Source organism: Clarias gariepinus, chromosome 2, assembly GCF_024256425.1.
Source record: "Clarias gariepinus isolate MV-2021 ecotype Netherlands chromosome 2, CGAR_prim_01v2, whole genome shotgun sequence".
In the NCBI taxonomy this organism is placed as follows: domain Eukaryota; kingdom Metazoa; phylum Chordata; class Actinopteri; order Siluriformes; family Clariidae; genus Clarias; species Clarias gariepinus.
The window spans coordinates 45,207,914-45,235,894 of NC_071101.1; the positions used below are offsets into that span (position 1 = coordinate 45,207,914).

At 40.7% G+C, this 27,981-nt stretch overlaps 1 protein-coding gene across 1 annotated transcript; it reads right to left on the bottom strand.

The window, feature by feature from the left end:
- Window positions 1-23,420: 23,420 nt before the first annotated feature.
- Window positions 23,421-27,273, bottom strand: LOC128510219 (tripartite motif-containing protein 16-like). Its single transcript, XM_053482340.1, has 6 exons — window positions 26,650-27,273; window positions 25,452-25,547; window positions 25,071-25,304; window positions 24,777-24,936; window positions 24,597-24,656; window positions 23,421-24,460 (listed from the first exon to the last, which is right to left on the bottom strand). The coding sequence occupies exons 1-6, from the start codon at window positions 27,235-27,237 to the stop codon at window positions 23,931-23,933; spliced, it is 1,668 nt and encodes a 555-aa protein (XP_053338315.1). The 5' UTR covers window positions 27,238-27,273; the 3' UTR covers window positions 23,421-23,930.
- Between the last annotated feature and the right edge of the window lie 708 nt (window positions 27,274-27,981).

A 27,981-nucleotide genomic window follows, 5' to 3' on the forward strand; every position in this document is an offset into this window, starting at 1 on the left:
TTATTTATTCATTTAATAAAGATCTGAAATTTTGCTTTATAAACATGCATCCCTCTCCACCTTATAACAAAACTGCTGTAACACACAATCACCAGAGGAGGGAGTAAAAGCGTCTGAACATATTTATAAGGGCCATATTTCATTCTTGTGATTTGTTGTTGTGTTTATCTTTATTTTATTAGTTAAGCATTATGCATTAAGTTTATTAGTTAAACATTATACATTAAGTCTATTAAGTTTATTAGTTAAGCATTTAGTATTACACTCGTAAGTTGTTTTGTGACATCATTTCATAAGTTGTACTGTGACATCATCCCACAGTTGTGTAGCTGCATGTCTATCACGCACGTTAGTTGTTAGTTATTGTTAAGATACAGAAGTGTGGAGAACACAAGCTTTTGACCATAATCTGCCGTAATACCGTAAAATGAAAGATATAACAAATAAGTTGTTGTAACGATAATTTAAGACCGTAAGCTACAGAAAACAGCAAACGACTTGTCGTGACCACAGTGGATTCATGCAAGAAACTATAACAACTGTTGAACTTTGATGTTGAAAATAAAACAAGAGACAAAGAATTCAACGGACTGGAGTCGTGAGTAACTAAGTGTAACAAGAAAGATACGCGTCAGAACATGTGAATAACATGCCCGTACAATATTTCTCTTACAGTAACATGAGTTAGGAAAAATACAGCATTTATTCAGAGCAGTGATTAGTAACAACATTTTTAAGATAAATATGTCCATTATAATATCTTTCTTAGAGTTCTATACTACAAAATAAAAAAACATTAAATCAAAAACCGAATTAGGAATGACTAAAGAACATTGTGGCACTAGTTTCAGAAATGAGTAACATTAATGAAAACATATTACACATATATAAGTATATGTTGTTGTTGGTCTTTTGGCTGCTCCCAGCAAGGGGTCACCACAGCGGAATATCCAGTCCGCACAACAACTTGGCACAGGTTTTATGCCGGATACTCTTCCTGACGCAACCCTCCTATTTTATCCGGGCTTGGGACCGGCACTGCATCCAGTGGCTGGGAATTTGGGCACTGGCTGGGAATCGAACCCGGGCCTTCCGCGTGGCAGATGAAACACCTACCACTGAGCCACCAGTGCCCACACATATACAGTGGAACATGGGATTACGAGTAACGCAGTTTATTAGTGTTCCACAAGATGAGCAAAGATTTTTAATAAATTTTGATTTAAAAAACAAAAGTTGTCGTGGTTATATACTCTCTCTCTGGCGCTGCGGGTAATCATCAAAAACTACTTTAAAAAGGAGAAATACACAAAAAAAATACTCAATTACAGTAACGCGAGTAAATGTAATTCGTTACTTTCCACCTCTGATTGTATGTTACGTCATAGTGACTATGTGTCGCCATAGAGCCTATGCATTGTATGTTAGTGCCTAAAACCTGTGTTTCGTCATAGAGTCTCAGTCCTGTGTCATCTCCTAGAGTGTAGTGGAGTTTTTTGTTCATTCTCTTGTTGGTTGTGTTTCTTTGTTACTTGTTTTATGTTATCTTATTAAAAGACTCGTTTGTTTAAAAACACCGCTTTGCGCCTATGCCTGACCGTTTGTGCCCACAGCAACTACAACAGCCAGGTCCACCCGAATCGTGACAGTGGTAAGTGAGACCGTGTCCATGTGTCTTCATGTTTGCATCTTTGTGTGTGTGTGTGTGTGTGTGTGTGTGTGTGTGTGTGTGTGTGTGTGTGTGTGTGTGAAAATGTGTTGCAGATGTACATGTACATTTTAGAAACTCTTTGCTCTTCGGCTCTGAGAATAAAATCCAAACATCCTCAACTGTGGAAGCAAAAATAAATTGGTGTGATGTTTAAACATGTTATCAGACATTTTTTATTATTATTATCACATGTGTAAATCAGAAATGTGTGCAGTTTAGAAATGTGTGGATCACCTGGCAGACCTTAGATTTCAAGCATCAGGATGCAGAGTTTCTCTCTTGGTGGTCAGTAATGAAGACTGACACCTTAATATCTCTCTGTCACTAAGTGAGTCCTTCCCTCATTCCAGCAGAAACAGCTCACATCCAGAAGAGACACTAAGAGACTGGAAACTCTACACAGAGAAAGAAAAAAAAATCAGGGCGAATGAGAAAGTTGTTTAAGAGGATTAAAGAATGTCAGACCAAATTAGCAATGTTTTTGTAAGAAACAGCTGTGTCTGTAGATCAGACGGTGAGTGTCACCTGGAGGAAATGGTTGTGATTGTGTGTCTGTGGAAGCTGCTCCAGCTCAGTGAGTCTTCACTGAAGATTAAATTAAATTAAATTTTATTTATAAAGCGTTTTTAACAATGGTCATTGTCTCAAAGCAGCTTTACAAAAATGAAAGATTTTTTTTAGAAAAGAAAATATTTGGAAGTGTGTATGTGTGAGAAAAATGTGTCTAGATAATAATCAGATGAATGAATGATTGATAAATGAAATGTCTCTGATGAGCAAGCCAAGGGTGACGACGACGGTGGCAAGGAAAAACTCCCTGAAATGGCAATAGAAAGAAACCTTGAGAGGAACCAGACTCAATCAGGGAACCCATCCTCATCTGGGTGATAACAGATAGAAATAACATTATGTGTGTTGTGCCGGTGAAAGTTCAATATTCAAGACAGAAGTTATTTAAATTAACATGAAGTCCAGTTCAGCACAGGGAGTCAGTAGGTGCAGAGGGCAGATGGGGTCTGGGTCACTGGAAGCACAGAAGCAGCATGCGTAACTCCAACCATCATACAGCTGAATCCAGCTGGAGCTGTTCCTTCTCTGGATGCCTCAGAAACCTCGCAGGGTTAGCCTTTGTCTACTGAAACTGGTACAATCTCCCGATGCCTAGGGATGGGTAGAAAAATACGGAACAAGATCAGCAATCTCCTGCTCCAGTTGCTCCAGGACTTGTTCAGCTCTACTCAGTTCAGCCTTATCTTGTGCTCAGATTAACTCCATCACTTCCAAGTGCCTGTTCTCCATGGAAAAATTTGAAAATCATATTTCCAATATCACAAAAACAGCCTTTTTCCATCTTAGAAATATTGCCAAACTTAGGAGTATCCTATCCGTATCTGATGCAGAAAAGCTAGTTCATGCATTCATGACTTCCAGACTGGACTATTGTAATGCATTACTAGGTGGTTGTCCTGCATCCTCAATAAACAAGCTACAGTTAGTCCAAAATGCAGCCGCCAGGGTTCTCACTAGATCCAAAAAATATGATCATATAACACCTATATTATCATCCCTGCACTGGCTACCTGTTCAATTTAGAATTAATTACAAAATAGTACTACTTACATACAAGGCTTTAAATGGTTTAGCTCCCTCATACCTAACCAGTCTTTTGATACGCTATAATCCACAACGTCCCTTAAGATCACAAAACTCCGGACTTCTGGTAATTCCCAGAATTTTTAAATCTACAAAAGGGGGTAGGGCATTTTCATATTTGGCTCCAAAGCTTTGGAATAGCCTTCCGGACAGTGTTCGGGGAGCAGACACGGTTTCCCAATTCAAAAGTAGGCTCAAGACGCATCTCTTTAATCTGGCATACGCGTAACTCATCCCATAACCTCATACTCCAGTACACCTGTCCTGAATGGCAACTACGCTAATTCTCTCCATCTTTTCTGTATTTTTCTACCCATCCTGAGACATCTGGAGATTGTGCCAGCTTCAGTAGACAAAGGCCAACCCTGCGAGGTTTCTAAGGCATCTTGAGAAGGACCTGCTCCAGCTAGATTCTGCTTTATGATGGCTGGAGCTACACATCCTGCTCCTGTGCTTCCAGTGATCTGACCCCATCTGCCCTCTGCACCTACTGCTGAACTGAATCTACACAACTTCTGATATATTGAACTTTCACCCGCACAACACACTTGATGTTATTTCTATCTGTTATCACCCAGATGAGGATGGGTTTCCTGTTGAGTCTGGTTCCTCTCAAGGTTTCTTCCTATTGCCATCTCAGGGAGTTTTTCCTTGCCACTGTCGCCGTCACCCTTGGCTTGCTCATCAGAGACATTTCATTCATCATTCATTCATTTCATTATTATCACACTTCCAAATATTTTCTTTTCTTTTCTTTTCTATAAAAAAATCTTTAATTTTATTTTTTGTGAAGCTGCTTTGGGACAATGACCATTGTTAAAAGCGCTATATAAATAAAATTGAATTGAATTGAATTGAAAAAGCATTCATACTGATCAGCTCAGTAAAGATCCTCTCACTGTCCTTCACTGCTGTTTGTGCACGGAGCTGTTAGGATACACACTCAATTAAAAAATTATCTATAATGCATGGAGGATAATGCATGTGTAATGCATGGCCAACGCATGTACAAAATTATAATGGTCCTAGAGAAATGTTTCATTTCACTTTGCATTTTAAAGCAACTCTGAAGAACGAGACAGTGACACGAAAAGTCCAAAGAGCGCATCTGCAGTAGTGCACCACTAGGTGGTAACCCTAACAAATAAAAGCTGCTTGACTCGATTTAAATTGTGCTTTCTACTGTTTTTTTTTTGTTTTTTAACCATGCAACTTCACCAAGTGCTTGAATAATATTCATCATGATGGTTCATGCTTATTTTTTTTGGCTGCATTTTTTTCAAAACATTTATGATCCACAGTTATCCTTTAAGGTTTTAGTAATGTGTTGTACAATTCTTAACCCATTTCCAATAGTTTTAAGTTGTCTTTGCTTGATTCAGGTCAATAATTCAGGTCAATAACCAGGCCAGCCTTCTAAAATGGTGATGAGGTGGTGGGATATGGTCATGTATGAGAATGTGTTGAAGTTATGTTTTTTGGTTGTATCTGGTGCACTCATTAATACAGTGCAAGTGAACTACAGGTTTTAAATTGGTCAAAATGACTAATGGCGTTTGTTGTGTGTGTTTCAACAGTAAGAGCAGCTCTTTTTTCTGCTCACTGCTTACCTTTTAGTGTTCATAGCCTGTTTCAGCTCCTATGCCTTTTTCTGCTTCTCCTGGATTCTCTGGTGGGATTTCATCTTCTCCTCCTTTAACTCACTCTCAGGACAAATAAAAAGAATTCCGCTGTATACGTACAGTAATATGAGATTCAACAATTGTCTGATAGAGTCAAACCCATAAATGCATGTCAGTGTGAAGTCCTGAGGCTTTAACTAACTTGTGCTTTTTCAAAGAAGATTTCAGATGTGTTTCACAAAAGGTGAATAATAATCACACTTCACTTCTACAACATAACAGTAAGCAGGAGAAGCAGGTTTGGCATCAGTCTTTTGATCAGTTTTTTCACTATTTGAGCCAGCATGATGTTTCTGCGTAGCACAGGCCACCACAGCAAGTGTCCCTGCACTCAGGCCAGCTGTAGACACCCTTCTGATCCCCCCAGATTTCAGCAGTCATTAATACATACCTTACAGAAACTGTGACCACAGGATATTTTCACCGGTTTCATCAGGAAATCCAGACATACTGGATAGATGAACTGATTCTGATTTACTGAAATATTGGCCTTAGCCATTTTCCTTCACTCACTGCACACTGTGACCAGTTTCTTTATCTGATATTAAGCAGTTACATTGTTTTACATTTACCCTAAAGCATTAGTGGAGCGCCGGGATTCAAAGATCTTCAATTTTAATGAGTCTGTGTGTTTATTGAAAATTAATCTTTGCAAAGAGACACAGCTCTAGTAATCAATGACAACAAGGTAAGCATTGATCATGTATTGCTTTAAAATGGTTTTAACTGGAGCACCAATCATAAACATTTAGAAATGCTAAGTCAATTTCTACATACTGGGCACTAAGCTTTGAATTGGTCTGAATTTGTTTATATGTTGTGCTTTGCCCAGAATTTTCATGAACAATGCTGGGTTTTCTGTAAGACCTAAATAAACCTGTAAAAATGGCACAACCTCAATGTAAAAATGCAAGGCAATTTAACAAAAGTTGATTAACTCATTTGTCTGCCATGGGCCTGGTCGGGCACAACCCGAAACAGCATCGTGGACCCCTGTCCTCCCCATCTAGTGAACCCACCACCTGCGAGAGAAACCAATGGGGTTGGGTGCACTGTTATTTGGGTAGCAGTGAAGGCCTCGGGCCTCGGCGGACCAGACCCAGGCAGCAGAAGCTCTGGGGACGTGGATCGTCACTTCTCTGTGGGGGGAAAAGAGCTGGAGCTTGTGCGGGAGGTGGAGCGTTATCAGTTAGATCTGGTGAGGCTTACCTCGACACACAGTCTGGGCTCTAGATCCATACTCCTGGAAAGGAGTTGGACTTTGTTCTTCTCCGGCGTTGCCCAGGGTGTGAGGTGTCAGGCGGTTGTGGAAATACTCACGAGTCCCCGGCTGAGTGCTACAATGTTAAAGTTTACTCCAGTGGACGAGAGGGTCGCCTCTCCGCGCATGAGGACCATGGGTGGAGGGGGTGGGGTGGGGGGCGACTTTCACTGTGGTCTGTGCTTATGGTCCAAACAGCAGTTCAGAGTGTTCTTCTTTCTTGGAGACTCTGGATTCCATAGTCTTACTGGGGGACTTTAACGCACATGTGGGCAATGACGGAGATCCTTGGAGGTGCGTGATTGGGAGGAATGGCCTCCCTGGTCTGAACCCGAACAGTGTTCTGTTATTGGATTTCTGTGCTAGCCATGGATTGTCCATAACAAATACCATGTTTGAACATAGGGATGCTTATAAGTATACTTGGTATCAGAGCACCTTAGACCAAAGGTCATTGATCGATTTTGTGATCGTATCATCTGACCTGAGACCATATGTTTTGGACACTCAGGTAAAGGGGCGGAGCTGTCAACTATACACTGCTGGGGAGTTTAGTCATGTGGCAGGGAAGGCCACTGGACAGACCTGGTAAGCCCAAACGTGTAGTGTGGGTGAATTGGGAACGTCTAGGGGAGGCCCCTGTCCAAGAGGCCTTCAACTCCCACCTCCAGCTGTGCTTTTCCAGCATCCCTGTAAGAGCTGGGGACATTGAATCAGGGTGGTCGATGTTCAAAACTTCTATTGCTGAAGCTGCAGCTGTAAGCTGTGGTCTTAAGGTTCTGGGTGTGTCAAGGGGTGGTAACCCTCGTAGAGCATTGTGGACACCTGTGGTTAGGGAAGCTGTCTAACTGAAAAAGGAGTCCCTCAGGGATATGATATCCCAGAGGACTCTAGAAACAGTTGCAAGGTACCGGCAGGCTTGAAGGACAGCAGCCGTAGCGGTAGCAGAGGCAAAGCAGCGGGTGTGGGAGAAGCTAGGAGAATCCATGGAAAAGGACTTTCGGGCGGCACCAAGGTGCTTTTGGAAAAACATCTGGCACCTCAGGAGGGGGAACGGGGATCCACCCAAGCTATGTACAGCAAGGATGGGACACTGCTGGCCTTGATTGAGGAGGTAATCGGCCGGTGGAAAGTGCACTTTAAGGAACTTCTGAACCCAACTAATTTACCCTCTGTTGCAGAGACAGAGCTGGAGGATGACGGGGGGTCGGCGTTGATCTCCCTGGATGAGGTCACTAGAGTGGCAAAGCCCCAGGAATTGACAAGATCCGTCCAGAAATGCTGAAGGCTCTGGGTGTTGAGGGACTGTCTTGGTTGATACGCCTCTTCAACATTGCGTGGAAGTCTGGGACAGTGCCTAAGGAGTGGCAGACTGGGGTGGTGGTTCCCCTTTATAAAAAGGAGGACTAGAGGGGGTGTGCCAAATATAGTGGCATTACACTACTTAGTTTCCCTGGGAAAGTGTACTCTAAGGTGCTGGAAAGCAGGGTTTGGCCAATTATTGACCACAGATTGAAGAGGAACAATGAGGAATCCGTCCTTGTCGTGAAACAGCGGACCAGCTTTTTACACTTGCAGGAATCCTGGAGGGGGCTTGGGGATATGCCCATCCAGTCTACATGTGTTTTGTGGATTTGGAGAAGGCATATGATCGGGTCCCTCAGGATTTTTTGTGGGAGGATTTTCTGTATGGGGTGAGGAAGTCACTTCAGGGCCATCCAATCCCTTTATGCCCAAAGGGAGAGCTGTGTTCGGAGTCTCGGCACGAAGTCAGGATTGTTTTTAGTGGGTGTTGGCCTTCGTCAGGGCTGTGCCCTGTCACCAATCCTGTTTGTGATTTTCATGGACAGGATATCAAAGTGCAGCCGTGGAAGAGAGGGTTTTCAGTTTGGTGGGCTAAGGATTGCATCGCTGCTTTTTGCAGATGATGTAGTCCTGGTGTCATCATCAGTCTGTGACCTGTAGTGCTTGCTGGATCAGTTTGCAGAGTGTGAAATGGCAGGGATGAGGATCAGCACCTCGAAATCTGTGGCCTTGGTTCTCAGCAGGAAACCGATGGATCGTCTACTCCAGGTAGGGAGCGAGGTCTTACCCCAAGTAAAGGAGTTTAAGTATCTTGGGGTCTTGTTCACGAGTGATGGAATAATGGAACGTGAGGTTGGCAGGAGAATCAGAGCAGTGGGGGTTGTGACGAAAAGAGAGCTGAGCCAAGGCAAAGCTCTCAAACTACCAGTCGATCTTCGTGCCAATCATCACCTATGGTCATGAGTGTTGGGCCATGACCGAAAGAACAAGATTGCAATTAAAGCAGCTGAAATGGGTTTACTCAGAAGGGTAGCTGGCTTTTCACTTAGAGATAAGATGAGAAGCTCAGTCATCTGTGATAAACTCAGAGTAAAGCCACTACGTGGAAAGAAGTCAGTTGAGGTGGTTCGGGAATCTAGTAAGGCTGTCACCAGAACGCCTCCCTAGGGAGGTGTTTTGGTATGTCCAGCTGGTAGAAGACCACGGGGCAGACCAAGGACTAGATGAAGAGATTATATTTTTAGACTGGCCTCAGAACCCCTCGCGATTCCACAGTCAGAGTTAGCTGAGGTGGCTGGGGAAAGGGAAGTTTGGGTTTCTCTGCTGCAACTGCTACCACAGCAGACAGTTAATATATATATAAAAAAAGCAACAAGATACTAACAAATGATGTGTGCAAGAATTTTACAGGGTAAAATTAAGATCACTATAAAAATGATTATTTAGTTAGTATCTATAATGATAATAATAATAATAATAATAATAATAATAAATCACTGTACATCATTTCAGTAAGCCATTTAATCTAAGAACTGTGAATTAAGAGGTTTTGATGAAGTAACATTATTTGCATACAGTTTCATGTACAGTACATGAGGAAGTTGGTGGAAAAAACTTCCTGGAGCATACTTTGTGACAGAGGAAGTTGACAAAGAATGTTCCAACCTCCTCTCTGCAACCAACTGCAAACACCAAATGAATCCTCAATACAAAACTAGCCCTCCTGACTAAGTTGTTCAGGTTCCTGTGCCCCAACACATAGTAGCAAAGAATACTGCTACAACAGACTGGTAAATGATTTTCAATGGTTTGCTGCAAACATTAAGGACCCAGATTTCCTCCCTATGCACTCCTGTAGACATGGTCTGTGTTGCATTTTCCATCCAGTCTGTTATTCATGTGAATTATGAGGTATGTGTAGCTCTTCACTACCCCCAACTCCTTTCCCAGAACAGAAATTGTTTGGACTAGTCCTGATCCTCTTAAAGCTTGCAACCGTCTTCGGTAAAGCTTATAAATAGTTTTATGAGAGAATTAGACTGGGGACCAGGAGACATATGTATATTGCAATCCAAAGAGAGTGGTCCAAACTTCAACTTCAAGAAATTTAGCTGAGAGGAACATATTTACTGACCAGGTGGACTAACAGCAACATATTGTAATTAAAGTTGGAAAGCGTCTCGGGTTACTTTGCTGTAACCCTGTACCCTGAAAAAGCAGGAACAAGATGCTGCGTAAAAACGCTATGGAAATGCTCTTTGCGTGACCGGTTGTTGAAGCATGTGTATCAAACACGAGAAAAATTTTGGCATATATAACCTCGGTCAGGTGACGTCATTTGATAAGGTGCACTTGGAGGTTATTGAAAAGGGTTTTCTCAGAAGGGTAGCTGGCTTTTCACTTAGAGATAAGATGAGAAGCTCAGTCATCTATAATAAACTCAGATTTAAGCCACTACTGCTTTACGTGGAAAGGAGTCAGTTGAGGTGGTTCGGGAATCTAGTAAGGCTGTCACCAGAACGCCTCCCTAGGGAGGTGTTTTGGTATGTCCAGCTGGTAGAAGACCACGGGGCAGACCAAGGACTAGATAAAGAGATTATATTCTCAGACTGGCCTCAGAACCCCTCGCGATTCCACAGTCAGAGTTAGCTGAGGTGGCTGGGGAAAGGGAAGTTTGGGTTTCTCTGCTGCAACTGCTACCCCAGCAGCCAGTTCATAAAAAAAAAAAAAACAGAAAAAAAAACAAGATACTAACAAATGATGTGTGCAAGAATTTTACATGGTAAAATTAAGATCACTATAAAAATGATAATTTAGTTAGTATCTATAATAATAATAATAATAATAAATCACTGTACATCATTTCAGTAAACCATTTAATCTAAGAACTGTGCATTGAGAGGTTTTGATGAAGTAACATTATTTGCATGCAGTTTCATGTACAGTACATGAGGAAGTTGGTGGAAAAAACTTCCTGGAGCATACTTTGTGACAGAGGAAGTTGACAAAGAATGTTCCAACCTCCTCTCTGCAACCAACTGCAAACACCAAATGAATCTTCAATACAAAACTAGCCCTCCTGACTAAGTTGTTCAGGTTCCTGTGCCCCAACACATAGTAGCAAAGAACACTGCTACAACAGACTGGTAAATGATTTTCAATGGTTTGCTGCAAACATTAAGGACCCAGGTTTCCTCCCTATGCACTCCTGTAGACATGGTCTGTGTTGCATTTTCCATCCAGTCTGTTATTCATGTGAATTGAAAGGTATGTGTAGCTCTTCACTCCCCCAACTCCTTTCCCAGAACGGAAATTGTTTGGACTAGTCCTGATCCTTTTGAAGCTTGTAACCATCTTCGGTAAAGCTTATAAATAGTTTTATGAGAGACCAGGAGACATATGTATATTGCAATCCAAAGAGGGTGGTCCAAACTTCAACTTCAAGAAATTTAGCTGAGAGGAACATATTTACTGACCAGGTGGACTAACAGCAACATATTGTAATTAAAGTTGGAAAGCATCTCGGGTTACTTTGCTGTAACCCTGTACCCTGAAAAAGCAGGTACAAGATGCTGCGTAAAAACGCTATGGGAATGCTCTTTGCGTGACTGGTTGTTGAAGCATGTGTATCAAACACGGGAAAAATTTTGGCATATATAACCTTGGTCAGGTGACGTCGTTTGATTAGGTGCACCTGGAGGTTATAAATAAACATGAACAGGAAACATCTTTAGGTCAATTTTGTCTGAAAGGACGTCCAGTCATGCATACAGTGCGGCATTGGAGCGCAGCATCTCATTCCCGCTTTTTCAGGGAACAGGGTTACAGCAAAGTAATCCGAGACATTTCCTTTCAAAAGTTACACCAGATGCTGCGTGAAAACACTATGGGAATGAAAATACCAACGCCACTGCCCTGCAATTGTCTGGACCCCCAGGGTTGTGTAGTGTGCACACAGTCCCCCAAAGGGGTCTCAGTCATCATACTGTGATGCAGAAATTGCAAACGGCTGCATCACACACTTGCTGCAAGGGGACGCCTCTTGCCAGAGCAATTGATGAGGCAAGCCGAAAGGTTGAATGGGCCCTAATTACTAGAGGAAAAGTCTGCCACGTGCCTCATAGGCTATGGCAATAGCATCTCTCACCCAATGTGACAGCATTTGTCTAGTGGCGGCCGCCCTTCGGCTGCAGCCCCCATAACATATAAAAACCTGCTGTGATTTACCTCACTGGATAGTGCTGTGAATGTACTGTAAATCTGAAAAGCACAAACTGGAGACAGTAAGTGAAGTCTTTCCTGCTCTAGAGCTGTAAATGGTGGAGGACAGAGGCTTCGAGAAGAACTGGGTGCATAGTCGAGAATGGGACCTTCAGAAAATGGTTGGGGTGAGGATGCAGAATAGCTTTGCCCAGTCCAGGGGCAAAGTCTAAGCAAGATGGGGAGGCTCCAAATCTTCGATTCTTTTTAGAGAAGAAACGGCCATGAGAAAAAACATCTTAAGGGTCAGAAGCCTGACAGGCGCTGACTTAAGTGGCTCAAAAGGGGTGTCAACCAACACTTCTGGCACAATAGCTAGATCCCAAGAAGGTACTATTTTGTAGATCTAAATGGAGAACCGTCTGGTGTAATGCCAGTGAAACATGAGGTCACACAAGGGTCAGTTTTAGGACCTCTGCTCAATATATATGCTTCCCTTGGGTAACATCATTAGAAGACATGGGATTAATTTTCATTGTTATGCTGATGATACCCAATTATATATCTTAACAAAACCAGACAAAATACATAAGTTGACTAGATTAACCGAGTGTGTCCAGGACATAAAAGATTGGATGACCAATAACTTTCTCATCGGTCCAAAAGCCAGCACACAACAGCTTTTACAATTTAGCCTGCGTTTGAAAGGATGTACTGTTACTACTAGCTCAGCAGTAAAAGACCTGGGTGTAATATTAGACAGTAACTTGTCCTTTGAAAATCAAATTTCCAATAACACAAAAACAGCCTTTTTCCATCTTAGAAATATTGCCAAACTTAGGAGCATCTTATCCGTATCTGATGCAGAAAAGCTAGTTCATGCATTCATGACCTCCAGACTGGACTATTGTAATGCATTACTAGATGGTTGTCCTGTATCCTTAATAAACAAGCCGCAGTTAGTCCAAAATGCAGCCGCCAGTTCTCACTAGATCCAGAAAATATGATCATATAACCCCAATATTATCATCCCTGCACTGGTACCTGTTCAGTTTAAAATTAACTACAAAATAGTATTACTTACATAAATTATAAGGCTTTAAATGGTTTAGCTCCCACATACCTAACCAGTCTTCTGATACGCTACAATCCACCATGCTCCTTAAGATCACAAAATTCCGGACTTCTGGTAATTCGCAGAATTTCAAAATCTACAAAAGGGGGTAGGGCTTTTTCATATTTAGCTCCAAAGCTTTGGAATAGCCTTCCAGACAGTGTTCGGGGCTTAGACACAGTTTCCCAGTTTAAAAGTAGATTTAAGACGCATAAGCGTAACTCATCCCATTACTTCAAACTCCAGTACATCTATCCTGAATGGCAACTATGCTAATTCTCTCCATCTGTTCTGCATTTTTCTGGAAGGACCAGCTCCAGCTGGATTCTGCTTCATGATGATTGGAGCTACACATGCTGCTCCTGTGCTTCCAGTGATCCAGACCCCATCTGCCCTTTGCACCTGCTGACTCGTCCCTGTGCTGAACTGGACTTAATGTTAATTTAAAGAATTTTTGTTATATTGAACATTTAGCTGCATAAAACACATGATGTTATATCATCTCTAAATGTTATCACCCAAATGAGGATGGGTTCCCTGTTGAGTCTGGTTCCTCTCAAGGTTTCTTCCTATTGCCAACTTAGGGAGTATTTCCTTGCCACTGTCGCCGTTACCCTTGGCTTGCTCATCAGAGACATTTCATTCATCATGCATTATTATCTAGACACATTTTTCTCAGACATACACAATTTTTTTTATTGAAAAAAAATTTTTTTTCATTTTTGTGAAGTTGCTTTGAGACAATAATACATTACTGTATATTATTTCAGTAAGCCATTTAATCTAAGAACTGTGCACTAAGGTTTTTCGAGGAAGTAACATAATTTGCATACAGGTGCATGTACATGAGGAAGTTGGTGGAAAAGACTTCCTGGAACATACTTTGTCACAGAGGAAGTTGACAAAGAATGTTCCAACCTCCTCTCCACAACCACAACTCCACAACCAACTGCAAACACACCAAATGAATCCCCAATACAAAACTAGCCCTCCTGACTAAGTTGTTCAGGTTCCTGTGCCCCAACACATGGTAGCAATGAATACTGCACATGCTACAACAGACTGGTAAATGATTTGCAATGGTTTGCTGCAAACATGACCCAGGTTTCCTCCCTATGCACTCCTGTAGACATGGTCTGTGTTGCATTTTCCATCCAGTCTGTTATTCATGTTATTCTAAAGTATGTGTAGCTCTCCACCACCCCCAACTCCTTTCCCAGAATGAAAATTGTTTGGACTAGTCCAGATCCTCTTTCTTGAAGCTTATAAATAGCTTTATAAGAGAATTAGACTGGGGACCAGGAGACATATATTGCAATCCAGAGAGGGTGGTCCAAACTTCAACAGCAAGAAATTTAGCTGAGAGGAACATATTTACTGACCAGGTGGACTAACAACAACATATTGTAATTAAAGTTGGAAAGCGTCTCGGGTTACATTGCTGTAACCCTGTACCCTAAAAAAGCAGGAACAAGATGCTGCGTAAAAACGCTATGGAAATGCTCTTTGCGTGACCGGTTGTTGAAGCATGTGTATCAAACACGAGAAAAATTTTGGCATATATAACCTCGGTCAGGTGACGTCATTTGATTAGGTGCACCTGGAGGTTATTAAAAAGGGTTTTCTCAGAAGGGTAGCTGGCTTTTCACTTAGAGATAAGATGAGAAGCTCAGTCATCTATGATAAACTCAGATTTAAGCCACTACTGCTTTACGTGGAAAGGAGTCAGTTGAGGTGGTTCGGGAATCTAGTAAGGCTGTCACCAGAACACCTTCCTAGGGAGGTGTTTTGGTATGTCCAGCTGGTAGAAGACCACGGGGCAGACCAAGGACTAGATGAAGAGATTATATTCTCAGACTGGCCTCAGAACCCCTCGCGATTCCACAGTCAGAGTTAGCTGAGGTGGCTGGGGAAAGGGAAGTTTGGGTTTCTCTGCTGCAACTGCTACCCCAGCAGCCAGTTCTTAAAAAAAGAAAAAAAAAACAGAAAAAAAACAAGATACTAACAAATTATGTGTGCAAGAATTTTACATGGTAAAATTAAGATCACTATAAAAATGATAATTTAGTTAGTATCTATAATAATAATAATAATAATAATAATAATAATAATAATAATAATAATAATAAATCACTGTACATCATTTCAGTAAGCCATTTAATCTAAGAACTGTGCATTAAGAGGTTTTGATAAAGTAACATTATTTGCATACAGTTTCATGTACAGTACATGAGGAAGTTGGTGGAAAAAACTTCCTGGAGCATACTTTGTGACAGAGGAAGTTGACATATTTACTGACCAGGTGGACTAACAGCAACATAATTAAAGTTGAAGAGCTAAAACACAACATGAAGATAATTTAGATAATAATAGTAATAATAATAATAATAATAATAATTTAATCCAAGAACTGTGCACTAAGGTGTTTCGATGAGGTAACATCACTTGCATAAAGTTGTATGAGGAAGTTGGTGGAAAAGACTTTCTGGAACATACGTTGTCACAGAGGAAGTTGAAAAAGAATGTTCCAACCTCCTCTCCACAAGCAAATGCAAACACACCAAATTAATCCCCAATACAAAACTAGCCTTCTTGACTAATTTGTCAGAATCCTGTGCCCCAACACATAGTAGCAAAGAATACTGCAAATGCTTCAACAGTCTGGTAAATGATTTGCAATGGTTTGCTGCAAACATTAAAGACCCAGGTTTCCTCTCTATGCACTCTTGTAGACATAGTTTGTGTTGCATTTTTCATCCAGTCTGTTATTTATGTAAATTCTGAGGTATGTCTAGCTTTCCACCCAGAAGATGTAAAAATGTCCTTTGCAAAGTATATTGACTGACCACTTTCTTCCATGGTACAAAAAGCAGAACCGTGCCTTCCGTAACAAAATCATCTTCATGCACAACAATGCACCATCTCATGCTGCAAAGAATACATATGTGTCATTAGCTGCTATGGGAATAAAATATGAGAATCTCATGGTGTGGCCACCATCCTTCCCTTATCTCAAACCTATTGAAAACCTTTGGAGCATCCTCAAGCAAAAAATATATGGGTGCCAAAGGTGGTTCGCATCAAAACAGCAGCTTTGGAAGGCTATTCTGACACCCTGCAAAGAAATTCAAGCAGAAACTGTCCAAAAACTCACAAGTTCAATGGATGCAAGAATTGTGAAGGTTGTATTAAAGAAGGGGTCCTATGTTAAGATATAACATGCCCTGTTGTTATGATGTTTTTGTTTTTGATTGAAATAGCTTTTGATTTCTTTAAATATGACCTCCTAAAGCTGCAAATTCAACAAAAGCCTATTTTTTAGTTCTTTACACCCTATACAATTTTTTAACTCTGTTGTGCATAATAATTTGGAACAGTGAATTTTCAGTTTTTTTTAAATAAATATTGTTATCATTAGGAGGTTTGTTCAATAAAATTCAAATTATACCCTATTGGTTGATGACTTGAAAATTATACTGACTGTCATTTGCATTGACTAATTATAAAAAATCAGGTAAATATATCATTTGCGTAATAATTTGGAACATGGTGTATATCTGCACTGCATTCCTTTCACCTTTCTTCATCTCAGATGGCCTGCACCAGCTGGTGATGGTGGCGTTTGACTGCTGCAGCCGAGTCTCAGTAAAGTACATAATACTGTATTCACAATATTCTTGCTTAGTCTTAGGCCAATGCAGATAGTTTATCCATATTGTTTGCCAGTAAGATTACATTTCCTATAATGAGGACGAAAAGGTTTGTACTTCCTCCTTTTGCTTTTTCCATCCTCAGCATTGCAGTTCATCTGCCTTCTGGGCAGTGTGGGTTTGAACAGGGCAATCAGCTGATCGTGCAGGTAAACAAGAGCAGCATGTATGCAGTATCCATGCTATGGTAGAAAGTCGAAGCAGAGAGAATGTGAATGACGGTGAATACTACAAAAGAGGAAAAAATAAAAAAAAAAGGACAGAACTTTCATCTTGCATCTTGCTTCTTGACATTTTTGAAGTGCTTAATGACACATCTGGTTTTGGTTTAGTGACTTTGTAACCTTAATGAACTCTTTCTATTGGTCTATGAATAACAATAATGTTAAAGAGATCTTTAGTGAATGGATGTAAATATTTCTGAAACTGTATTCTGAAGGCTCGTATATTATGCTTTTCTCATGTTTAAGTAGGGTCAAATTATGGGTATGCTTAAAAAAAACTACATACATTGTGGAACTGGATGAATAACTGTTCAATGCATTATTAAAACCTGTAAGGATAATGCTTCACAGTGAACTTTGCCAAAAAAAAAAATAGTCAAAAGAAATTAGAAATGACTGATCAGATATCACTTAAACATTTGGTGCAGTTTCATCAGTAAAAATTGACAGTAAAAATCACAGCTATGTTAAATAGTAAAAGTAAGTTTATTTCCTCATGCAAGGTGATGACAATTTACAATAATGGGACTAAACAGCTTGTTTGTCATAAGAAAACTGAACTGTAATAGAACAGAAGCCTGATAGACGGCTAATAGAACAATAAGCTACACTCGATGCTGCGTGAAAACGCTATGGGAACATCTTTTTGTGTTACCGGTTGTAAAGCATGTGTGTATTAAACATGCCAAATTTTGGCTATATATACCCTCGGTCAGGTGACATCATGTGACGAATGCACCTGCAGGTTATAAATAGAAGTGGAATAGGACTTTTCCCCTGGGCTAGTCAAAGCTATTCTGCATCTTCACCCGAACTATCTTTCGAAAGTTAAATTCTCGACCATGCTCCCAGTTTTCCTTAAAGCCTTCTGTCCTCCGCTGTTTGCAGCTCCAGAGCAGGAAAGGTTTCACTTACTGTGTTCAGTACGCACTCTTCAGATTTACGTCCACCGCACTAGCCAGTGTTATAAGTCAGAGCAGTGTTTTTAATGCCAAACGCTGTCACATCGGGTGAGAGATGCTATTGCCCTACCCTACGAGGTGCGTGGTTACACTTCACCTCTAGGAATCAGGGCTAATTCAACCAGGGGGATTGCCTCATCTATTGCACTGGCAAGAGGTGTCCCCTTGCTGCAAGTGTGTGATGTGGCAGGTTAGTCCTCTCTGCACACACGTTTGTCAGATTCTATAGTTTGGATGTTCATGCTACTCCGGGCTCACGGATCTTCGAGCTCCTCCCAGAGCTAGCTCTGAGACCTCCTTGGGTATTGTGGGCACACGCAACACAACTTTGGGGGTCCAGGCACTTGCAGGATGGCGGCGTTGGTATTCTCGTTCCCATAGAGTTTTCACGCAGCATCGAGTGTAGCTTTTGAAAGGGAACGTCTCGGGTTACTTAGCTGTAACCCTGTTCCCTGAAAAAGCGGGCATCTCGTTCCCGTTTTTTCAGGGAACAGGGTTACAGCAAAGTAACCCGAGACGTTCCTCTCAGCTAAAATGCAACACAGACCATTTTTACAGAAGTACATAGGGAGGAAGCCTGTCCTTAATGTTTGCAGCAAACGATTGCAAATCATTTACCAGTCTGTTGTAGCATGTGCAGTATTCTTTGCTACTATCAGAGGTGGAAAGAGTAATACATTTTGTACTCAAGTAAAAGTACTATTACTTCTGTGAATTTTTACTGAAGTACAAGTAAAGTTACCCTTATAAAAATCTACTCAAGTAAAAGTAAAAAGTAGCTCATTAAAAATTGAGTCAGAGTAAAAGTTACTGCGTTAAATTTTTTTAATAACGGGGGTAGGATGGAGGATTCTAGTGTAGTTCCAAAAAAAACAAGCAATTATAGATCTTGTTTTTAATTGAAGGAACACCTTTTCATAATAAAGCTGTTGCCTTTCTTGTCCTTGAAATTAAAGTGGTTGCTTAAATATGATGTGACACTTTGCGCCGGATAGCCAAGGGGAAAAAAGAGCTCAGATCCAAGAATAACATTCAGCACAAAACCTTTATTGGCCTCTTTCAGTGTCACAAAATTACAATACAAAACATAAGGTAAAAGTAAACAAAAAAGGAATAGAGCGTTTCGGGGAGTGAGCAGCACACCTGAGCTTCCACTCGTTCTCTCTTTCACTCACACACACACCTCTGCAGCACACACACACTGGAGCAGGGGCGGCAACTCTTAAAAGGGCAACATAAATACATACTGTAATGTGGTATACAACCTAGTAGTGGCCGTTATAGTTTGCTTCATTAGAATTTGATGGCATTTCGCTGTCAGCTGGGTTTGCATCACTGGCATCTGTTTTGTCCGGGGTGCAATTTTTTCCTTTCCCCATTGCATTATTTTTATGATTTTTCATTTTCATTCATTTATTTTTTACTCAGTAGTAAATATGATTTCAAATCTAGTGAAGCACAATACTTTAAACAAAACATACTTAAGTAAAAGTAAAATTACAGATTTAAAAAACTACTACTAAAAAGTAGAAGTACACACACAAAAAAATACTCAGTTACAGTAACGCGAGTAAATGTAATTCGTTACTTTCCACCTCTGGCTACTCTGTGTTAAGGCACAGGAACCTGAACAACTTAGTCAGGAAGGTTAGTTTTGTATTGGGGATTTATTTGGTGTGTTTGCAGTTGGTTGTGGAGACGAGGTTGGAACATTCTTTGCCAACTTTTTCTGTGACAAAGTATGGCCCAGGAAGTATTTTCCACCAACTTCCTCGTGTACTGTACATGCAACTGTATGCAAATGATGTTACCTCATCGAAACACCTTAATGGACAGTTCTTAGATTAAATGACTTACTGAAATAATGTACAGTTATATATTATTATTATTATTATTATTATTATTATTATTAATACCCACATTATCATGTTGTGTTTTAGCTCCCCAACTTTAATTATGTTGCTGTTAGTCCACCTGGTCAGTAAATATGTTCCTCTCAGCTAAATTTCTTGAAGTTGAAGTTTGGACCACCCTCTCTGGATTGCAATATATGTCTCCTGGTCCCCAGTCTAATTCTCTTATAATGCTATTTACCTGATCTCTTTCCATTGTTTGGTCTGTGGACTTAGACTCTTCTCTAATTATGCTTATGTTCTCCATCACAAAGGCATGGGATCACTGTGAGCTTCCCCTACCCCCTGCCTTACCTTTATTTGGCCTCACAGCCTCATCAGTGTAGGGTTTCAACTCTGGGTCAGAGGTGAATCTTTCTATCCTATCCATCGCTTTATATCCTTTTTATCCACCATATAACACGATTGAGTGTATCCCACCAATCCTGTTTATCCTGCGGCCAACAATGATAATACAAAATCAGGTTTTTACCAATTGTGATCAAGGTAATGGGCAAGGGCAAATATTTAAACTTTAAAATACATGACCAAAACAGTTCTTTATAAAGAAGCAAGAATTTATTGAACTAATCTACGTGTTAGGTTTTTAATGAAGAAGTAGTGTGTCTGAGCTAAGTTTTAAGCTAAGAGAAGAAGAGTTTTAGCTTGCTGTGTCCACTGCACCTTGATACACTTACCGGTCCTGGCCCGATCAAACGGGAGAAACAAACACACACACACACACACACACACACAGACATGATGTCTGAAGATCTCTGTTTATTCTCAGCAAAGAGAACACATTTAAATGGTGCTATGTCCCGAACATTAAAAAAAACAGTCATTAACATGTCAGTCATAGAGGGACCCAAAGACAGACAGGTGAGAGAAGATGCATTTGCATTCTCCTGATTAAACAAAAGGGTTTTAGCTGACAAGAGCCATTTGGATGTATCCTCGTCTGGATACAGGATACAGAAGGTGTTACCACAGAAGGCATGAGGAAGCACAGTGAGGGGTCTGTTCTCTAAGCATAGGAATCTTCTTATTAAATTACATTCTACAGTCTTACAATATTATAAAACCTTACACTACGTGAAACTATGATACTTAATCATACCCACACACACATACACAAACAGTTCAGAGGGTGAAAGTTAATGGAGTTCTTCTAGTACGGTTTACCAGATCTGAGAAAGTCACAAGAGCAGAGCCTTGGATTTAATCTTACAGTTTAGTTATAAATTGCGCAGCACTTTTCAGCAAGGTATGAAGCTTTTCTTTGTTTTACTTGCATTGCGTGAGGGTTGTTCTTGTTGGTTGACAGTGCTCTGGGACTTTTTCTGTGGGCCTCTTTGTTACACGGAGGAGGCGGTCAAGCGGCGTCAGTGTTTGAGACCGAAGTTTCTTTGCGTGTCGAGGATAGCGGAGTCTTTAATCGCTTGGTGGCGCAGGTCAGAAATCAAGGTTCACGCGTCTGGTTGAGAGCGGAGAAAGAAAGATGACCAACCTGATCGGACCATACGTCTTTAATCTCATGGAGCGGGTCTGTCCCACTGCCGTTTGTTCCAATCAGAAATGGTTGTGGGTATAGCCACGGCCCGCATGGTTCGTCTTTTTTCTGCATACACTAACCTGTGGTTTGGTCTGTCAAGGGGAGGCCATCTCAGTGGGGTTCAAGTAATTTAGGTAAAGTGTATTAACTTGAGTCTGGTTCACTAAAATTTCATGCACATCCACATTCACTGAATACACAGAGCTTTCATTTGATACCAAACATCTCATGCCTTACATACCCATTTATACCTTTATCTATAGCAAGGGTTATACAGGTTTATTACTCTCCTTAAGTTTATGATAAACATGTTGAACATAACACAAAGATATCACACATTCTATATGATGTAGCGACGAACAAGGCTCCCAAAGAGAGAGACAGCAGTCAACTGATCACAGTCCAGAGACCTTCTCCCAGCATGCATGTCACCATCCCGATAATCTTATCTGATCTGGGATCATAAAGGGGCGTCTGCAAACGAGGCTGCAATATTATCTGATTCGCTATCATAAAGGAGCGTCTGTGAGACGAAGCTGCAGGAAACCTCACAAGACCAGATGCTTTAAAGTAAACCCCAAAACCAATGGTGTAATTCGGCGATCCGGTAAACAAAGCAGACAGTTTTACAGCTTCACCCCGAGCTGGTGGGGAGAACCACCAAGTCACACCTGGACACAATCTACAGAATTTTAAACATCTTTAAAGTGTGCCAGTAGGTCAAAACGCATATACATATACAGTACTTATTTAGTATGTTTTATTCCTGTGTGTATGTTTGATTATTCCTAATAACTTTAAAGGTGCACTCAGCATTTACAAACCCCTCTTATTATATAAAGGAAGGAATGAGTGGGTAAGATATGTTTGATGTCAATCTAAAGATGGCTTTATTCAAAGAACGAAGGTGAACATGGGAAATTGGTAGCATGAACAGAGGTCATGCAAAACTACTTTATAAAAAGTAAAAACTCCAACCGGATGGGCCCCACGTGACAGCCGAAACACCAGGCTAAGGTATGCACAAAAGGGGGAACCACGTAAGGTGTGGCTAAGCCCCACAACCACATCCGATTGGACCAATCACCCATGGGACGGACTGCCCCCGAAGGGACAAAAACCCTAAGGAGTATGATAAAAAAAAAAAAAAAACTGCAACATACAACATCTTTTGAAACAGCTCGGGCTTCCACCCTTGTGGGCGCCTCGCCGCTGCTGCTGGCGTCATTCGCTCTTAAGTTTGGGTAAACAAGGCAATCAACGCCTCACCGAAGGGCTTTCCCAAAAGACGTAATCTTTACAACAGCGCACCAACCAATCAGCAACGCCGTGATTCCCTTCACTGGAGGCGAACCAACGAAATAGAACGAAACATAACGCAAGTAAACAAACAAAGCTGCATACCTTGCTGAAATTGGTGCTTGTTTCATAACTAAACTGTAAGATTAAACCCAAGACTCTGCTCTTGTGATTTTCATTGATCTAGTAAACAGTACTCGAATAACTTCATTCATTTTTCACCTTCCAAACTGTTTGTATGTGTGTGTGTGTGTGTGTGTGTGTGTGTGTGTTGTTTGAAAATCCACTGTTCAAAGGAAATGTTTATGTACATAATTACCATCTCTGAATCTTTTAACTAAAGATCTTAAATAAAAAGAAAAGTTCAAGAAGAAGTCAATTTCTTTCTTTCTTTTTTTAATTCTACACATGAACATAAGTGCAACTAATAAGCCACTGTTTGAAATCTTTGAACAGAATATATACAGTAAACCCGCCAGTCAGTGTTAAGGATTCAAACACAAATCAATGATTATAACACACAGTAAAGAAAATATATTGAAGAGGGAAATAAAAAAGAGAGACGAAGAAAACCTAGATACAATAGCACTAAAGTTTATGAGCTAAAATGAGGTTTTAATATAAACCAATTTTTTTTGTTTATACCTTGTTTATACCTTTCTTTCTTTATACAGTATGCTAGATAAAAATAAATTGTAAAGTTCAATGTGAAAGACAAAAAAAGTTTGGTTTGTTCCTGAATCTTGATTTATGAATAAAAAAGTATAATGTTTTTTTCAAGTATAATGATTCACCACAGTAAGACTCGATGTGCACGAGCCTTAACTTAAACCAGATGATGGGCTAAACGAGGTGGTCATGTGATTCCGGCCACCACAAGGCGTCGTTTGTTGTTGGTCATGTGACTCTCATGCATGCGTTAAAGATTACAGTAAAGATCCTGTGTAAACTCACAGTGTATCTCCCTCAGCAGTTATGTTTTACATTTTTTTTTACAGCCTCCTCTGGTGATTATGTGTGTTATAACAGCATGTAGTGCACTAGTTAGGGATCTGTAACATTTTATAATCCATCCTGGACGCACTGAGAATCTTCAGAGCACTCATGCCAATTCCAAAAATCCCACAATAAACAGAAATGTGTAAATGTCCAAACCACTGCAGCAAACTGCACACACACATCCACTGCTACTGTGGACACACACTCTGGTTACATACATGTTGTTTTGTTTTATAATAGTCACAATTACATCATCCAAATGTCCAAAAAGACAGAGGACAGAAGAGAACAGTAATAGTGAACATTTCATATTAAACCTTTATTTCAGTAAGATTCATATGAAAAGAAGAAACCAGGAGCATTTTATTCTGGATCACATAATCTCACAGTTGATCCAGGGCTGAGCGTGAATCCAGTGTACAGAGGCTGAGTGAATGTGGTGTGGACTCTGTGGAGGAGCTTCATCGTGTCAGAGACGCTGTAGAAGGACAGAGTTCCTGCACTGTGATCCACATACACTCCTATTCTGGAGGATGATGGAACTCTGAGATCAGTCCTGATGGAGTTGTGATAGAAAGAGAGAGCAGAAGGAGAATCCAGTCTCCAGGACTGATTGGTGTATCCAAACAGACACTCCATACCCGATCCTTTCCTGTTGATGTCTTTATATGAGACTGATATGTAGACACCTTCCACTTTGCTCCAGTCCACCTCCCAGTAACAGCGTCCACACACACTCTCCTTACTCAACACCTGCCTGTAGTAGTCAAATCTCTCTGGATGATTAGAGTACGGCTGCTTTCTCTGACTGTCACACGTCACCGCTCTGTTCTTCTCAGACAGAATGAGTTCATAATTTACTGTGTTGGGATCCAGAGTCAGACGACAGAAATCTAAACACATAAAAAAATGTGAACATGTTAGATACTAATCACAGGAAACATTTGTGTGTGTGTGTGTCTTTGTGTGTGTGTGTGTGTGTGTGTGTGTGTGTGTGTGTGTGTGTGTGTGTGTGTGTGTGAGACGTACAGAACAGAAAATCTTCTCTGCTCTTTGGTTCTGAGGGTAAAATCATCTGAACTGCTACAGCTGTGGAGACACAGAAACAAAATGGAGACGGAAAAAATCAGGTGCTGTAAAAGACAGAAACAGTTTAAAGTCCTACAGTTTGTGAAAGTAAAGATTTCAGAGCAGGACAATTTCTCTCACCATGTCGAGGGATTTTGATGAACTCCTCCTGGCAGAATTCCTCGAGTCTCTTTTTCAGATCAGAGAGAGATTTCCTCACACCTTCAAATAAGAGATGTTGATTGACAATGATACTGGGTGAGTCCACACGTCCAGAAGAGACACTGAGAGACTGGAGACTCTACAGAGGGAAAGAAACACATCATGGAGAAGGAGAAAGGAGGAGAAATATACATGTGACTATACAGACAGGTGTGTGTGTGTGTGTGTGTGTGTGTGTGTGTGCGTGTGTGTGTGTGTGTGTGTGTTAGTTACCTGGAGGAACTGGATGTGATCGTGTGTGTGTGAAAGCTGCTCCAGCTCAGTGAGTCTCCTCTGAAGATCAGCAATCTCCTGCTCCAGTTGCTCCAGGAGTCGTTCAGCTCGACTCAGTTCAGCCTTCTCCTGAGCTCTGATCAGCTTCGTCACCGCCGAGCGCTTTTTCTCCATGGAGCTGATCAGCTCAGTAAAGATCCTCTCACTGTACACCACTGCTTTTTGTGCACTCAGCTGTTAGGACACACACACACACACACACACACACACAGGTTTTAAAGCTCATCTATCATTCCCTCTCTTACTGCGACTCTAAATGACTCCATGTTGTCCATGTTGTATATGTTTCTAGGAGCAGCTCTGTCTCTGCTTACTGCTCACCTTCATAGTGTTCACAGCCTGTTTCAGCTCCTGCACCTTCTTCTGCTTCTCCTGGATTCTCTGCTGGGATTTCATCTGCTTCTCCTTTAACTCACTCTGAGGACAAATAAAACACATTTCACTCTTTATGCATCATGAGGTTATGAGTTCACTGTATGAATATTAACTTTAGATAAAGGGTTAAATTTCACTGAGGTTCTATGGAGAACCTTAATAAAGTACACAAGGCCAGAACGTTTGTGTTTTTTTAGTTCCAGACGTGTGTTTAGTTCAGCATTAATAAAAACATTTTGTAGCAGAAAACGTTACTTCTTGAAAGAAATGCAGAACTCAATAGAATATTCATATACTGTACATACTGATCCTGGGAACCTGTCCTCCCTATTTAGCTCTTCCTACTGTTCTAACACACCTAATCCAATTAGCCAACTAATTAAGAAGAAAAAGAATGTTCAATTATTTGTCACATGTACTTTACAGCAGAGTGAAATGTCTTCTTCGCATATCCCAATTAGGAAACTGGGGTCAGAGCGCAGGGTCAGCCTGCAGGCCTGCCAGCCTGGAGCAGATAGGGTAAAGGGCTCAACAGTGGCAACTTGGCAATGCTGGGGCTCGAACCCCTGACCTTCCGATCATTAATCCACAGCCTTAACCGACTAAGCCACCACTGCTCCAGTAATTAACACTCTCTTTCTCTCTGTGTGTGTGTGTGCGTGAGCGCGTACTGAGTGACATCATTTTAGTCTCTTTAAGTGCTGATGGCCGTGGACCAAAACCTGATCAGGATTATTCAAGTATTTTTTCAACGTTATTAGTTAAACAGTTAATGCTGTGAGATGTAAAAGAAAGCGGCGTTACAACATCATGTTGAATGTAGCCACAGAATGCTAGTGGGCAGGTTAGCTTCACTGAGTGTGTTGTCATAGTAACCGACTCTGAGTTTAACTGAACTGGCTTTTAGAAACCAAAAAGCTGGAATTTCCTCAAATCCTGGCTCAACTAACTCTGAATTTTCACTAAACACACTTTCTGAAATACACCCCAGCTGTGAGGTGTGTGAGCTGAGTTAAGTAGCTCAATTAATGACAGATAAAGAGTTCATTTTGTAAAACTGTAACATTTTAAATTGTTGGCTGAATTGTTCACTGATGAATTGCATGAAACGACTTCAGATAAAGATTATAAAATGATTTCTCACCTGTTTTTCAGTTCTGTAAGCTTTAACTGAGACAGTGTCGTGGCTTTTGTGTTTATCTGTCATACAAAGATAACAGATGAAGCGTCGGTCAGTACGACAGTAGATCTCCAGCACTTTATCATGCTCAGAGCAGATCTTCTCTTCTAGATTTCCAGAAGCTTCCACTAAACTGTGCTTTATCAATCCAGGAACTTCATAGTGAGGTTTCAAATGAGTTTCACAAAATGAAGCCAGACACATTAGACAGGACTTGATGGCTTTGTGTTTTCTCCCGGTGCAGAAATCACACTCCACATCTCCAGGTCCAGCGTAACAGTGAGCAGGAGAAGCAGCTTGGACTTCAGTCTTCTTCTTCAGTTTCTCCACCACTTCAGCCAGCATGTTGTTTCTGCGTAGAACAGGCCTTGGAGTGAAAGTGTCTCTGCACTGAGGACATCTATAAACTCCACTCTTATCCTCCTGATCCCAGCAGTCATTAATACACACCTTACAGAAACTGTGACCACAGGGGATAGCCACCGGATCCTTCAGGAGATCCAGACACACTGGACAGATGAACTGATCTACTGCAATACTGGCCTCTGCCATTTTCCCTAAACACTGAACTAGAGAGAGAGGGAGAGATACTGTACATTTCCTTTCTTCTAAAATGAAGAGTCACTTCCTGGTGTGTGTGTGTTTAAGTGTGAGTGCGAGAGAGAAAAAGGTGGAGCACAAGCTCATAAATGTTCCTCTATTAACTCTTACTTGGAAACAAATCCTTCTGGGGCAAAATAAAATCTGCACCATATAACATTCGATCCTGTGTATAAATGCCTGAGCTTATACACTGTAAAAATAAATCCAAACCACCTCAACACAAAAAAGTTTAGAAACATGTTGCTGCTTAGTTGACACAACATGAACCCAGTTCAAAATCGTAAGTTGACTCAACTGTAATTCAAATATTTAAGTCAGATTAGGTAGTATTGCTTGTGGGCTTAATTAATTACATTTCTCTAGGGTTGACTTAGCCCAACTTTTTATCTAAAGGTAAGTTGTCTCCCATCGTAGCCTTTTAATGTAATTGGTTCATATAATTGTTTTCCAAGAACTAAAACACACAAGCATTATTTAAATAAAAATTTAAACAGTGATCTAAATAAAACAAAAGAATTTAGGTTAAAACATTTTTTAATCCAAGCATATTTAAGTATGCTTGCAGCAGATTAATGATTAGTATACTTGAAGTTTGCTATTTTGGAACAACTAATTTTGTACTAAGTGTATTTAAGTTGTAATTGAATTGTACAAAAGCACAATTTTAAGTTTATTAAGTATACTATTGTGTGC

Coding starts and splice junctions, on each gene's coding strand:
- LOC128510219 (XM_053482340.1), bottom strand. CDS start 27,237: ATGGCAGAGGCCAGTATTGCAGTAGATCAGTTCATCTGTCCAGTGTGT. Junction 25,548..26,649: donor CTTACAGAACTGAAAAACAG/GTGAGAAATCAT, acceptor ATTTGTCCTCAG/AGTGAGTTAAAGGAGAAGCA. Junction 25,305..25,451: donor AGGCTGTGAACACTATGAAG/GTGAGCAGTAAG, acceptor GTGTCCTAACAG/CTGAGTGCACAAAAAGCAGT.